This window comes from Dissoconium aciculare (assembly GCF_010015565.1).
Source record: "Dissoconium aciculare CBS 342.82 unplaced genomic scaffold K489scaffold_10, whole genome shotgun sequence".
NCBI lineage: Eukaryota > Fungi > Ascomycota > Dothideomycetes > Mycosphaerellales > Dissoconiaceae > Dissoconium > Dissoconium aciculare.
In genome coordinates, this window is record NW_022984960.1 from 764,628 (window position 1) to 777,128 (window position 12,501).

The 12,501-nt window shown below is 53.5% G+C and overlaps 3 protein-coding genes across 3 annotated transcripts; 2 read left to right on the forward strand and 1 right to left on the reverse strand.

Annotated features, from left to right (window-relative positions):
• Positions 1 to 4,495: 4,495 nt before the first annotated feature.
• K489DRAFT_41334 (glycosyltransferase family 25 protein) lies at positions 4,496 to 6,102 on the forward strand. The gene is made up of 3 exons (XM_033608026.1): positions 4,496 to 4,804; positions 4,863 to 5,077; positions 5,136 to 6,102. Exons 1-3 carry the CDS (start codon positions 4,634 to 4,636, stop codon positions 5,965 to 5,967), a joined length of 1,218 nt encoding a protein of 405 aa, XP_033457769.1. The 5' UTR covers positions 4,496 to 4,633; the 3' UTR covers positions 5,968 to 6,102.
• Positions 6,103 to 8,036: 1,934 nt separating this feature from the next.
• On the forward strand, positions 8,037 to 9,280 carry K489DRAFT_41398 (uncharacterized protein). Its single transcript, XM_033608110.1, has one exon. The coding sequence runs from the start codon at positions 8,193 to 8,195 to the stop codon at positions 8,913 to 8,915; it is 723 nt and encodes a 240-aa protein (XP_033457770.1). The 5' UTR covers positions 8,037 to 8,192; the 3' UTR covers positions 8,916 to 9,280.
• K489DRAFT_382674 (putative P450 monooxygenase) lies at positions 8,902 to 11,280 on the reverse strand. The gene is made up of 5 exons (XM_033605433.1): positions 10,652 to 11,280; positions 9,802 to 10,584; positions 9,687 to 9,736; positions 9,482 to 9,618; positions 8,902 to 9,401 (listed from the first exon to the last, which is right to left on the reverse strand). Exons 1-5 carry the CDS (start codon positions 11,124 to 11,126, stop codon positions 9,236 to 9,238), a joined length of 1,611 nt encoding a protein of 536 aa, XP_033457771.1. The 5' UTR covers positions 11,127 to 11,280; the 3' UTR covers positions 8,902 to 9,235.
• Between the last annotated feature and the right edge of the window lie 1,221 nt (positions 11,281 to 12,501).

The following is a 12,501-nucleotide window of genomic DNA, read 5'->3' on the forward strand; positions in this document are numbered from 1 at the left end:
AGAGAGTGTGTGTGTGGTGGTGGTGTGGGTGTGCCTTTTCGACAAATGTTTGGTCTGGGGCTGGATGGCCTGGCGTGAACGGCGGCGGGCGGGCTCTGATCCCCTCAGGACCCTCCCTCACGGTTCCTTCCTGGTGACGATAATTATAGCAGAGTATTCGATGTGTGTTTGCAGGGCAGCGAGTACCATTAGTGTGTCAATTCCCGCCCGTTTGTTGGACAAGGGATGGCAGAGCAAGCAAGGATTGTGGACAGCCGACCAACTGATGGCCTTTGTCCCTGTTCCCGCGGTGTCCGCCTCGTCACCTTGACCTTTTTCTGGGATCTCAAGTCCCGAGCGTCAATGTCGTGCCTTCGCGTGAGTCCTCGCGTGAGCGATGTTGCCAAGCCACGCTTCCACCGTTGAGCCCGTTTCGAACACACGGATGCACACACAGGCTGTCGGTAGCAATTGCGGCGTGTTGTGGTGGAAGGAGTAGGATTGCGGGAGGTGGTGGTCAAACCGCCGTAATGAAAGGAAACACCAACAACGTGCGCAAGGACAGCAACACCAAATCGCGCGGCTGCGGGGAGCGTTCGGATGAGAGTGCGAGAGCGATCAACAACGACGTTGGTGGCAACGCTCGAGTGCACAGCAACAGAGCGCAAAAGGTGGTGGGCGTGATAAAATGAATCAAACGAGTGCAGCTCCAGCAAACCGAGTCACACCCTCTTTCCAAATTGAGTCCAGTCAGGCAAGGGATGAGGGAAAGATGATCATCAATTGAGTCCGAAAACAGTAGCAGCAGCAGCAAACGAGAGAGCAATGTGTAAACAAATATGTGGAGACAATGTGAGGAAGAGGAAACACGCGACAGACAGACGGAATGAAAGAAAGATGATGACGATGGTAAGGCTGGTGTTGATGCTACTGGCGGTGGTGGTGGTGATGATGCTGCAGGCTAAGGCTAAGGCCAATGGTGGATTATCGACCAAGAGACGAGAGAAGTCTTGGTGTGATTGAGCCGAGCGAGACTTTTCGCGCATCGGAATGAGTTCAGAGCCTATGTACGCCTGGTCACTTTTTCTTTGAATTTCATCATCACTAGTGACAAAGTTGACAGGAGACGGCGAAGGTGGGAGGCAGCGAGCGCAACGACCCGTCCGTGAGGAAGCCGAGTCTGTCGCCCGTGTATCTTTACATGTGAACCTGCAGTAGTTCCAAAGTCAAGCCTCGACATTCGGCAGTCCAATGATGTTTATTAGATTGATGGATGCACAAGCGCTACGGCGGCCATTTCATCGTACAGTGCTACTGTCTCGCACACGGATTGTCATGCGAAGAGTGTAGACTCGGTGAGAGAGAGAAGAGACTGTAATCGGCCGACAAAAGAAACGATGCTGAAAGGATGGGCACATGGCATGCTCTAGGACCATTTCGCTCTCTATAGATTTTTCTGCAGCCTTGGAAGAGAAGGGAAAGAGATACATGCTGAAGAAACAGGAGGATTGGCAGGCAGAATGGAGGGATTCGGCAACCCTCGACAAACCAATCACTGCTCTGAAATGATCTGCTCTGCAATCCTGCGGGATGTCTGAGAGTCTACGTTGCTTACTCGCAGCTCACCACCCGAGACTCGCTTCTCTCCTGATGCTCATGGTGATTATCGCTGTCAGCCAACGCTCGACCCACTCATGTATTGGATATGTATGTGCGATGCCCGGTGGGGAACACAAGTGGATCTTTTGCTCGGCTGCCATACGACCAACGAACGAGAGGACAGCTGCATGGAAACAGCCGGGATGAAGCACTCGGACGCGAGAACGGTTGTCAATCGCATGGCACAGCACATGAATCGTGCTGCACGGATACAAGTGCTATTATTGAAAGGATCATCGCAACCTCGGGAACTCAGGACAGTCGATAATAACCTGTTGGGAACAACTCTGGAACCTTGGATGACTTGATGTATACCTATAACAACTGATGAGCATTGGAAAGCACGTCCTCCTCCAGGGATGTCCCATGCACCGCCATGCCCTGTTTTTTGGACTGTGCTGGCGAACTGCGCCCTCCGACGGCAGTCAAGCATGGAGCCAGGTCCTCGTTCGCCCCACTTCCCATGCCCGTTTCTGTGATGGGGCACAACGATTTTGATTCATTTTGGTTTCCTAAGCCGCAATTGCCTATCGAATCGCGGGAGGGCCATTGGAAAGTAGAAACGCAGCAGTGCTTTATTCTCTGCAACCGCATAGAGCGATGATCAACAGAGAGTCGTGGTACTAACAAATACGCAGGATACGAGGCAGACGACAACGATATGTGTACCAAGGATTACCGGTCGCTTGGGACGAGAGAAGATCTGCCCAAGGGTTCAATCGTGCAAAGTAAAATGATGAAATCCACGCGCCGTCGTTCAATCAACACCTGCGACAATAAATGATTTAGACGATAATAATAATAAATAATTCTTTTCCCCCAAGTGCGTGCAGATCGTGGGGAATTTCCCGACCCCCCAAACGGTGCTTGCAGGTGTGTCTCGGTGGTTTGGGGCAGTGTGGTGGACCTCCAGTGGTGGCCTTGGGAAATCTCGGTCCACGCTCGCCGCTCACTGGCTGGCCCATTTTTCCATCCTCGCGCGCTGATTGCCCCGCTCGCTTTCTTTTCCTCTCCAGCCAGCTCTCTCTCTCTCTCTTTCTGTCGCGTTCGCTTTTTTTGGTGTGCATGGTGGTGGTCCCTCATCGACTACTGCCGGACCTCCTCCTTTCGGCATGGCTCAAGTGCCGTCGGACCGTTTTCTTGCTGCAGTCATCATCGCGACGCGGCGGCCGAGCGAGCGAGCGAGCGAGAAACCTCCGCTGGATAATGCATCCATCCATCCGTACGTTCTGCAGTGCCGGTACATGAATCACATGCGGTCACGACTTGTTATTCGACGATGGCAGGTGAATGAGACATGCGTCCCCACGTCCAGCATCCGCTTAAATATCCGTCGAAGAGGCCAATTCAACCTCTATCCTCGTGCGGCTTCATGTACGTGGTCTGCTGGTCATCACAGCCCGTCTGCACCGTGATCACGACCAACCGCGCGCGGTCCATATGTACCCATCACCCACGCATGTCCTATCACCCACGCATGTGTCGATCAATGCAAAGACACATGGGAAATTCTCCGACCGCCTCGAGAGTCTAATTACGAGATCGTCGCGGCGAGGCACCATTGGAATCATGTACTGTAACTTCCGTAGAGCCAAAGACTACTCCCGTGGGGAAGGTTTTCGTTATTGATGATGATCAATGGGCTGTTGTGAATGAGGGCCTCATGCGCGGTGTGGCCCGCCTTCCTGCGGCCGGCGGGTTTGGTGGTGGTGCTGCCGTGGAGATGCACACCCTGGCACACACCCACCAGCTGAGCTCATCGGACACGCAAAGACACTTGACAGGGCCACGACGGCGATGATGGGCGTGGTGACTGAATATGCTCGCATTGTTGACAGCAGCTATGAGGAGTACAACCACCGGGCCAACACCAGACCAAATCACCCTTTCCTGTCATTTCCACGCTATGGGGCCAATTGATGATGATGCCAACACTGCCACATAATATGCCTGGACTGTCCTGAGTGAGGCACGGGGCAGCATATCCACAGCAAGCTTCTTCCACTCCGATCCTTCGGGTTGTGCTTTCCGCCATCTCGTTCTAGCCTCTTTCAGCTCTTCCTCACACCATCAAACTCCGGAGGACCACAGCACGGCGTGCACAAACTGCCACACTGTCACGACTGCCCAGGTCCAGGTGTGCAAGTTAGCTATGTGGTGGTCACGCCTATTGTACCCGTACCTAGTAGGTACACTGTAGCCCTCGCATCAGCAGCCATCGCCAAGTGATGCTGACTGGGATTTGATATTGACAATGCATATTGACCCATGAGACATGCTGCTCTCCTACTTTGACCATTTGTCCTTCTCTTCTCATCAACACAACTACTGGACGATATTCCATAGCAACCGTCTCAATCTATACGCGAAACCAACAAGTTGGTCCAAGATTCACGACTGCAGCGGAAACTAGTCCGCGCACGTCCACCTCCTGAGTGGTTTCCGCGAGCTTGCAAAAGATCCCATCGAGGACAGACCCATTTCCATGGCTGCAGGTGTCCTCCCCGAGCGCAATCGAGTCATGGCCTATTCTGAGCCGTCGCTTCCGATCTTGAACGCGCTGTGGCATATCGCAATAGTCGAACATGAAATAAATGTACAGTATTTTTGGCTTCCTTCAAATCGAAAGAAAATCCTACGTTCGTCCGACGCCGCACGGTGCGAGATAAAGCCTACCATTGGACACAACTCGTCACTTTGCCCTGTCGTCCCGAATTGATTATTGCTCTGGGAGCAATCTTGCGGAAAACCTGGCCAAAGCCACAGGATATGGCTTATCTAGATAATCTATCCCAGAAATCACATATCCCTCTCCCCGTTGGAAGCGCGCGCGGCTGCGAACACGCGATCATGCCATCCCTTTCTGGCAACAGCATGCTGTGCCGCACCACCCATCTCCATGTGTCTCCAAAATTGACTTCGCTGCAAAACCATCGCACTGCCAGCTTTTCCCATCGATAGCAGTGTTGATAGATTCGTAATCCCTCATTCGACGATGCTCTACTCGGCTGCTGGCCGCCTCAGGCTGGTGCTAATCACGACTACGATCGCGCTGCTCCTCGCACTCTACGCCATCTACAGCCGACCCGCACAAATACAAGCGCTGTATAATTCTCGAAGCACGACGTATGATATCCTAGACGACATTGCAAATCGCACTTTAGGGGTAAGATCTCCATGTGGCCCACAGCCGTGTCATCGCGATTAACCGTCATACTCGACAGTTTCAGAAAATCTTCGTCATCAATCTGCCCCACAGGACCGACCTACGCGATGCCGTCTCTCTCGCCGCCGCATTCACGGAGCTCGATGTCGAGTTCGTCGATGGCGTAGTCGGCAAAGAGATCTCCCTCAAGGCCCTCCCACCAGGCGGCATTAAAGCCAATCTGAGCTATGGCGGACTTGGGAATTGGCGCGCGCATATGAATGTCGCTCGCATGTAAGTTTCGTCTCAAAGCCACGGAAATGGATGATATTCTCATGCATGCGCGATACAGGATCGTAGAACAGAATCTACAGTCGGCACTTGTTCTGGAAAACGATGCCGACTGGGATCTCCGTATCAAATCACAAATGAGGCAGTTTGCGAAAGCTTCGCGATTACTCGTCCAGCCCTTGCAGGGCACCAACGGCACATTCCTCGATCCGACGAATCCACGTCCCCAGCCGACTGATAGGCCGACCACCTTCGACATCAGAGACGAGACGCTCGGCCCAACCGTGAAGCCGACCACCTCTCCTTACGGAGATCTCGACCGATGGGACTTCCTCTGGCTCGGGCACTGCGGATGTCGATTTCCGTGGGCCAGGGACAAAAACGCTCCTCTCGCACGCGCGGCGATCTTCGACGACGAGACCGTGCCGGAACTCCGCCATGTCAACATCGAGCTCGGAGACGAGCAGCTGCGGGAGCAATACCCCGCCCACACGCGCGTGGTCAGCCGAGCCCGGGTCAACTCCTGCACGCTCGGCCACGCCTTCTCGCAGAAGGGCGCGCGCCTGTTCCTCCACGAGCTCGCCCTGCGCGAGCTGAGCGACTACACCGACATGGGCTTCCGATACATGTGCGACGGCGTGGGCGGCCGGCCGCTCGCGACCTGCCTGACGGTGCAGCCCCAGCTCTTCCAACACCATCGTCCGCGAGGCTTGAAGTCCAGTCAGAGCGACATTGACGACCACGGCACGGAGTTCAACGAGCATGCGGAGACGATGAACGTGCGATGGAGCACGAGGATCAATTTCAAGCGGCTGGTGGCCGGTCGGACGGACTACATCGATTTATACCCTGATGGAGCGGAGGAGCCACAGTGGGCGGAAGATCAGCCGTGAAACCCCTTGACAATGTTGCGGGCGGCTCGACTGCCGCAGCTCATGCACGATGATAGTCGCGGATTCCTCAGCACGCAGGCTATCTTTATTGACCTTAGATTTGTCTTGTTATTAACTCTGTAGATCTATAGAAGAACATAAATCATTCCCGTTTCGAAAAAGGAATTCGCCGATAGGGCCAACTCTATCCGCGTGACGATTGTTAGTAGCCCCAGTTCCACTCTTCTCAACACTGCCATCTACTCCTCGGACATTGCCAAAAACAAAAGGTCAAAAGGGCAGATTTGTCTCATGTGATGCCATAGGGAAAAGTCCCTCATGATACCGTCGCAGCTCCGCCGCCGCTGCAGCAGCTGCAAGACTACAATCGACCAAACCCAAAAAGTTCGACCGACAGTTCTGAACGAACAGAAACAAGGTTTCGGCTGCATTCGCCCGCTTATTTTCGCCCATGGTTCGAGGTTCGAGCGGGATCCTGCTGCCGCACCGCTCTCCCGATTCGCCGCGACGATCCCCGTCACTTCCCTCGCCTCATGGGGCGGGAGAAATTCATGACACTCGCGGCCTGGGCAAGGCGAGGGACTCGTCGTCGCCTCGATTCTGGAGAAAGCGCAATATACAGTAGTTGAGGCGGAACAGTATCGTGATTCATGCTTTGTGGGATTTCAGGATGCAGAACTATGTCTTTTTTTTGCCATTTCGCTGGCGGAGTAAGTGCGCAAGACCCGCTCGCCGCCCTCGCGGGTCGAATTGCTCCGCCTTCTGGGCATTGAGACGGACTCGATTCTCCTTTCGCCCACTCCGAAAGTCTGACTACGACGGTTTTCGTCTCCAAGGGAAGTCGTTACGTTGGAGTTACATCGTGAACAATACTACACCGCCGGAGCTGCCGCTAGCTTTTCCTCATCACTCCAGGGCTCCCGTCTGTCTGGATTTTGCTAGTCCCGAATCGGCAAACAGAGAAACTATGGGGACTGACTGCAGCTTGCTAATGATGAACTGACTGTGCCGTCGACCAACATAACAAGTCCCCGATAGCAGGATGCACACTTGTTGTGTGCTGACCACGCCAACCCAACGATATTTTGGCCTTGATCCGGCCTTTTTCCACGCCGGCGTCCAATGGGAACCTCTCGCGCAGGTCCCATTTCTGCAGCTTTGCCGGGAGAGGTTTCGCTGATGACCCGCATTTCTTCGGAAAGCGTGCAGAACCAAGGACATACGATTGTTTCCTCTCTCCTTCTCTCTCGTTAATGGATGGTGCCGACGATATCTCCAAGGCTTACCGAACATCGTCTCTGCCAAGTCATCATTCATCGGGAATTACTATGAGGCATCACCTCGCAACGTGTTACACGCCGAGATCATGGCCATACATTCCCCTCGGAGCCCGTCACCCCGTCTGCATCTTTGGGAGGGCGTAAATGGACGAGTGATCTCGACTGCTCGTTGTAGAACAGCAGTGAACAGTAGGTACATTATTAGTGTAAGTAACCAGCCCGAGAAAACTCAAAGGAGGGTACGTACCTGGCACCGCCAATAAACACAAACGCCTTCAACAACAGGCGGAAATGGTCCTTCCGCCCATATCCAGGACCTACCGTATTCACAATGAACTTGTACGATTTGCTGATATCCGCACTCCAACGTTCTTCTTCACCGCGCGGCTTCAAGCAATATCATATCACAATCACAATCATACATCCGAGCAGTAGTCCCGAAGCCCAGACATGCAGGCTAGGAAACTTCCTCCAAAGCGCCAGATAAACAAATCGATAAAATCGACCTATCACACGACGGTTAAACTTTTCAATAGCGCTCCCGCAGCAGGCCTGCGAAAACACATTGATGATTATTTTTTCTCTGGTTTCTGACTGGTTGCGAATAACATCATCCTTCTCGGTCTTGTTCATCCGCCTTGCATGTAAGAACCACCTGCATCAATCCCGTACTTGACATTCCAAAGGCCTGCATCCGCTTGCTTCTACTGCCGCGAGAAGGGCAGGCTTCTTTGAGACGACATGTCATTATGTCCTATTACCGCCCTTCCTTCCCCTTGCATCGACCCGATGGCATGCATGCATGCATGATGATGCTTTGGCAAAAACTCGCGGCGAGCCCGCCAAGGTTTTATTACTTGTTTCACTTGGGTGTGCGAACTTTTGATCTACATCATATTCCTTTCGCGGCCTGGACTCCCATGATGATGATGATAATGAACGATAATGAATGCTCGTAGCTTGCAGACGTTTTGGGATGCAGTTTTCGTCGTGATGACAGTGCGGCAGAAGTGTGAACCACAGCTTATTTGCTTTCCACTCTGGAGATTGGAGAGGAAAGGGGAGGATGAATTTGAGAAAAGGGATTTTCCTGGATCACGGTTGAATCGGCCCGGATCGAGCGCAATTCGCGACGACGACATCACTTCGAAATGGGAGTTTGTCCTCCGGCACTGCACCAGTCGTAGCTATCCGGAAATGTGCATAGGACCAAACCCCTTGCGTGTGTGTTCTGAAGAATCATCATCACCATCACCACCACCACACACGCAAATCTCTGCAGCCCGATCATCCCTGTCGGCGAGATTTTCCTTCCTTTCAAAATCTGGCGATAGAAGTGGAGGAGAAACATCCCTGGCGAGAGAGGGCGGTAATAGCAGTGGCCAAGGCCGAGAGGGAGGGGAAGGGGAAGGAAAGGGCAGGGGATGGGTTTCGTGGGAGATCTCCACAGTTCACATCGCCACCGGAGCTGCGTCCGACGACTTGGGAGAGGCGCCCCGATCTCCCCCCCTCCCTTTCTCTCTCTCTCTTTCTCTCCCCCTCCCCCCATATCGAGACAGCAGTTCACCTACAAGAGCGAGAAAAAACCGGGGGCCGGTGTCGCTGCTTTCTTTTTCTCCACTGGGGTTTTCCAGAGGGGGAGAATCGGAGGAGGAGAGGGCTGACTGATGATGATGATGAGCCGAGTGAGTGACGGATGGACTCGCTTATTGCTTTTTGCTTTTTGCTTTTACTTTGTGCTTTTGCATGGCCGTTCACATCCTCGAGGGAAAGAGAGAGAGAGAATAGGAACCCTTTTTTGATTCACGTACACCATCGAGTCGAGTCACGGGAGCAAATATACGTGTATGATAAATCGTGGGGAGAGTGAATTCCGCATGTCCCGCGGAGAAAAGGCCGAGAAAGAAAGAAGGCGAGGCCTCAAGGGGAAGTTTCTTTTGAAATCAATTTCTTCGAAATTTTAGATGGAAAGAACAATACTACATGGTCTATTTCCGGAAGGCGACGTGCACGCCCTGCGCCGGCGCGAGGACGATGTCGCTCTGGAAGCCGGGGTGGTCGGCGTTCTTGGGCTCGACCCGGGAGTACGTCTGGAGGATGCGGACGATGGTGTAGCCCATCTCCGTGAGCGCGAATTGTTGACCCAGGCACAATCTGAAGGGAAAAAGGACTTCTATCAGCATGATGATCTGGAATGCTAGAGTTTTGTGGTGGTGGTGGAAAGAGAGACTTACCGTGGTCCGCCGTTGAAGGGCACGTATGTCCAGATCTTGGGGGACCAGTTTTCGAATCGCTCGGGTTCGAATTGGGTCGGGTCCGGGAACCCGGAGGCTGTGCTGGGGTAGATGTCGGGTCTTCTTTGCATGATGAGCTAGAGATCGGGGCGGTCAGTTTTCTCTCAGGTTCACATTTGAGGGCCATCGCGGGAGGAGGCCTTACTGTGCTGTATCCGATGGGAGTTCCCTCTGTGATGCCAACTTTCTCGCTTCCTGTGAGGAAAATTCCCGTCAGCTTTTCTGATTCTGAAGGTAGCTCGTCGAGCAGGACTACATACCGTCAGGACCACCTCCGCGCGGCAGGGTGGTGTCCTTGAGGGCAACGCGCACATTGTAAGGGACCGCCGGGTACAGACGCATGATCTCGTTGAGCGTGTGCTGGAGATATCTCATCGATTTGAGGTCGTCATACGTCGGCTCACGCTCCAGACCGACGTGTTTGATGATCTCGGCGCGGAGTTTCTCCACCACATGCGGGTGTGTGGAAAGCTCGTAGAACAGCCAGGACATGGTGATGGCGGTCGTGTCTCTTCCGGCGAGGAGCACCGCAACCAGCTGGTCGCGCAGGACCTGGCGGTCTCGGGTGTAGCCGGCCAGGGCGTGGAGGAAGGTGTAGCCTTCGTCCGACTTGCCTTTCTCCTCGAGCTCCTTCTCGGAGAGCGCGAGGGCGCGGTCGATGTAGGTACCGACGAATTCGTTGAGCACGGCCAGGGCCTCGTGGAACTTCTTCTTGGGCACCAGGACCGCCATGGGTCCCGCTCGGGCGATGCTCCCTTGGATGTTCTGCACGGTCGAGAAGGCGGAGGCGAATGCGGTTTGGCCATGAGTCAGGCTGTCCACGCTGTGGCCGAGCAAAAAGTCGGTGATGGCATCGAGGGTGTATCGGTAGAGGAGATCGTCGAATCGCACGGTCGCGCCATCGTGGTCGCCGCCGAGAAGCGGGAGCAATTTCTGAACGTGGTGTTCGAAAGTTTGGAGGTCGGAAACACGGTCTTTGATGAATTGGGGCCGGAGAAGCGTGCGCGAGTTGTGCCACATGTCTCCATCGGTGGTGAAAATGCCTTTGGAGAATCTCGTCAGCAAATTTGGATGTTCTTCACATATTTCCCAGATGCGAACAGCACATACTCAGACCCAAAAAGTCCTTCCATTCCTTCCGGAATTGCGGTCCCTTGCCATAATCGGCGAATTGGGTCGCGAGGATGGCCTTGACGTTATCTTCGTCCGCGGTGAGGATGAGTCGCTGGCCGGCCATGACGGTCTCAACGGTCCACGGGCGGGTCTTGTTGCCATGGTTGTTGAAGAACTCCCACCACAGCTCGTGGTTGCGGTGCTTGGAGAAATACCATAGGGTCCTGATCAGGTTGCCGAGATTGAACGGCGTCGGAGATCGCAACACGGGCGCACGCAGGCCCTGGGCATCGATCCGGGCCTCGGTGGCGACGTGGTGGATGATCGAGTTGACATACCAGAATGTGATGAGGGCGATGGCGGCGTAGGAGACGATGAGCTGGATGTGTCGTCCCTGCCAGGCGAGGGTTGTGACGAGGCCCCAGACGAGGGTTGGGGAGGCAAGACGGTCTCGCAGCAGAGGATACAGCATTGTTTGCGGTGTTGGGAGGGAATTTGATATGTGTGATTGGGGACAATGATCAGAAGGAAGACGATGGTCCCATCATTATGATATATATAAAGTACATGAGTAGAGGCTCGCTGTCTAGATCTTAGTGCAGGTCATGATGGATGACCCATGTCAAGGCGTGTGGTGGTAAGCCTGTTCCAGAACCATTTTGGCTGGAGTGGTGAACCGAGCATAAAAATCGTGCAGTAATAAATCGCCCTTCACCGGTCACCTGCCACCGCCGCCTACCACCTGCCACCCGGGCGTTGCTATCAATAATAAGTTTTTATGTGACGCAGTTCCAAAGCCTGTCGGTTCAAGATGCACGCATAAAAAACCAACCATACGACATGGCCGACGCGAGAAATGTTGTTTTTTTTTTCATAAAAATGAACGAACCCCGAATCCGCCGCACCCAATTTCCCCACATCATGGCACACAATCACATGTCAGACACCTGATCCCCTCCAGTGGGCGTTTTACAACTGATCGATGGTGATATTAAAGAAGAACCAGGTAACGATCAACCAAAGGTGCGACCAACCAGCCCCGGACAATCCGCAGCGGGCAGCGAGCGAGAACGACTGGGCCAATGAAGGGCACCTGAACACCTGCACGCGTCTCGAATGTGGGGAAAGAGAGGGCTTCTTGGCTTGGCTTTTTGGCTCCTGAAAGACAGCGACGACCGTCGGAATTCGAGTCAGTCAGTCATCAGTCGAAGAGACATCGTCGGGCGGGGAAGTGATGGCTCCGGTCACGATGTGTTCAATCTAAACTCAGTCCAATTGACATGATGACGACGTAATATTATTACCACTGAGGCGCATTTCACGTGTCAAGCAATTGAATATGTCACTGCCTTCCTACCTAGTAGTTGCGCACGGTGGTGGTGGTGGTGGTGATGTGGTATACTAGCTTTAGATCTATCGCTACATATCCCATCATCCTCATCGTCTGGTGGGTCCTTTGGTGATAGAAGAAGAAGAAGAAGAAGAAGAAGCTTTCGACTCGGAGATGAGAGCCACAATCCTCCAGGACTATGGTCGCAAAGCAAACACCCTCCTCCTACTCTGACTCTGACTCTGATCAATGCTTCACGAGAACGAACACGACTACTCCTTTCGACTCACCGTGGGGGAGGGATGGGCGACGACTACGACATTCCGACCCTCGGGCCCATTTCTCGAGAGAGAAACTCGACACAATTTACCATCACGGCCCATGCTCGCATAGGTCATCATCATCATCATCATGAACGAGGGAGGGTTATTCTCACGCAACTTTCTTCGGTGCTTTCCGTCTTTTGCTCGTTAGCTATCTTTTCATCAATAACAATTAAACATTTGTCGATCGTGCT

Bases quoted from the DNA above. Each gene is read 5' to 3' on its own strand.
- K489DRAFT_41334 (XM_033608026.1), top strand. From the start codon at position 4,634: ATGCTCTACTCGGCTGCTGGCCGCCTCAGGCTGGTGCTAATCACGACT. The intron at 4,805-4,862 runs GTAAGATCTCCA...CATACTCGACAG, and splicing joins TTGCAAATCGCACTTTAGGG to TTTCAGAAAATCTTCGTCAT. The intron at 5,078-5,135 runs GTAAGTTTCGTC...TGCGCGATACAG, and splicing joins CATATGAATGTCGCTCGCAT to GATCGTAGAACAGAATCTAC.
- K489DRAFT_382674 (XM_033605433.1), bottom strand. From the start codon at position 11,126: ATGCTGTATCCTCTGCTGCGAGACCGTCTTGCCTCCCCAACCCTCGTC. The intron at 9,737-9,801 runs GTATGTAGTCCT...TTTTCCTCACAG, and splicing joins GCGCGGAGGTGGTCCTGACG to GAAGCGAGAAAGTTGGCATC. The intron at 9,402-9,481 runs GTAAGTCTCTCT...TTTTCCCTTCAG, and splicing joins CCCTTCAACGGCGGACCACG to ATTGTGCCTGGGTCAACAAT.
- K489DRAFT_41398 (XM_033608110.1), top strand. From the start codon at position 8,193: ATGAATGCTCGTAGCTTGCAGACGTTTTGGGATGCAGTTTTCGTCGTG.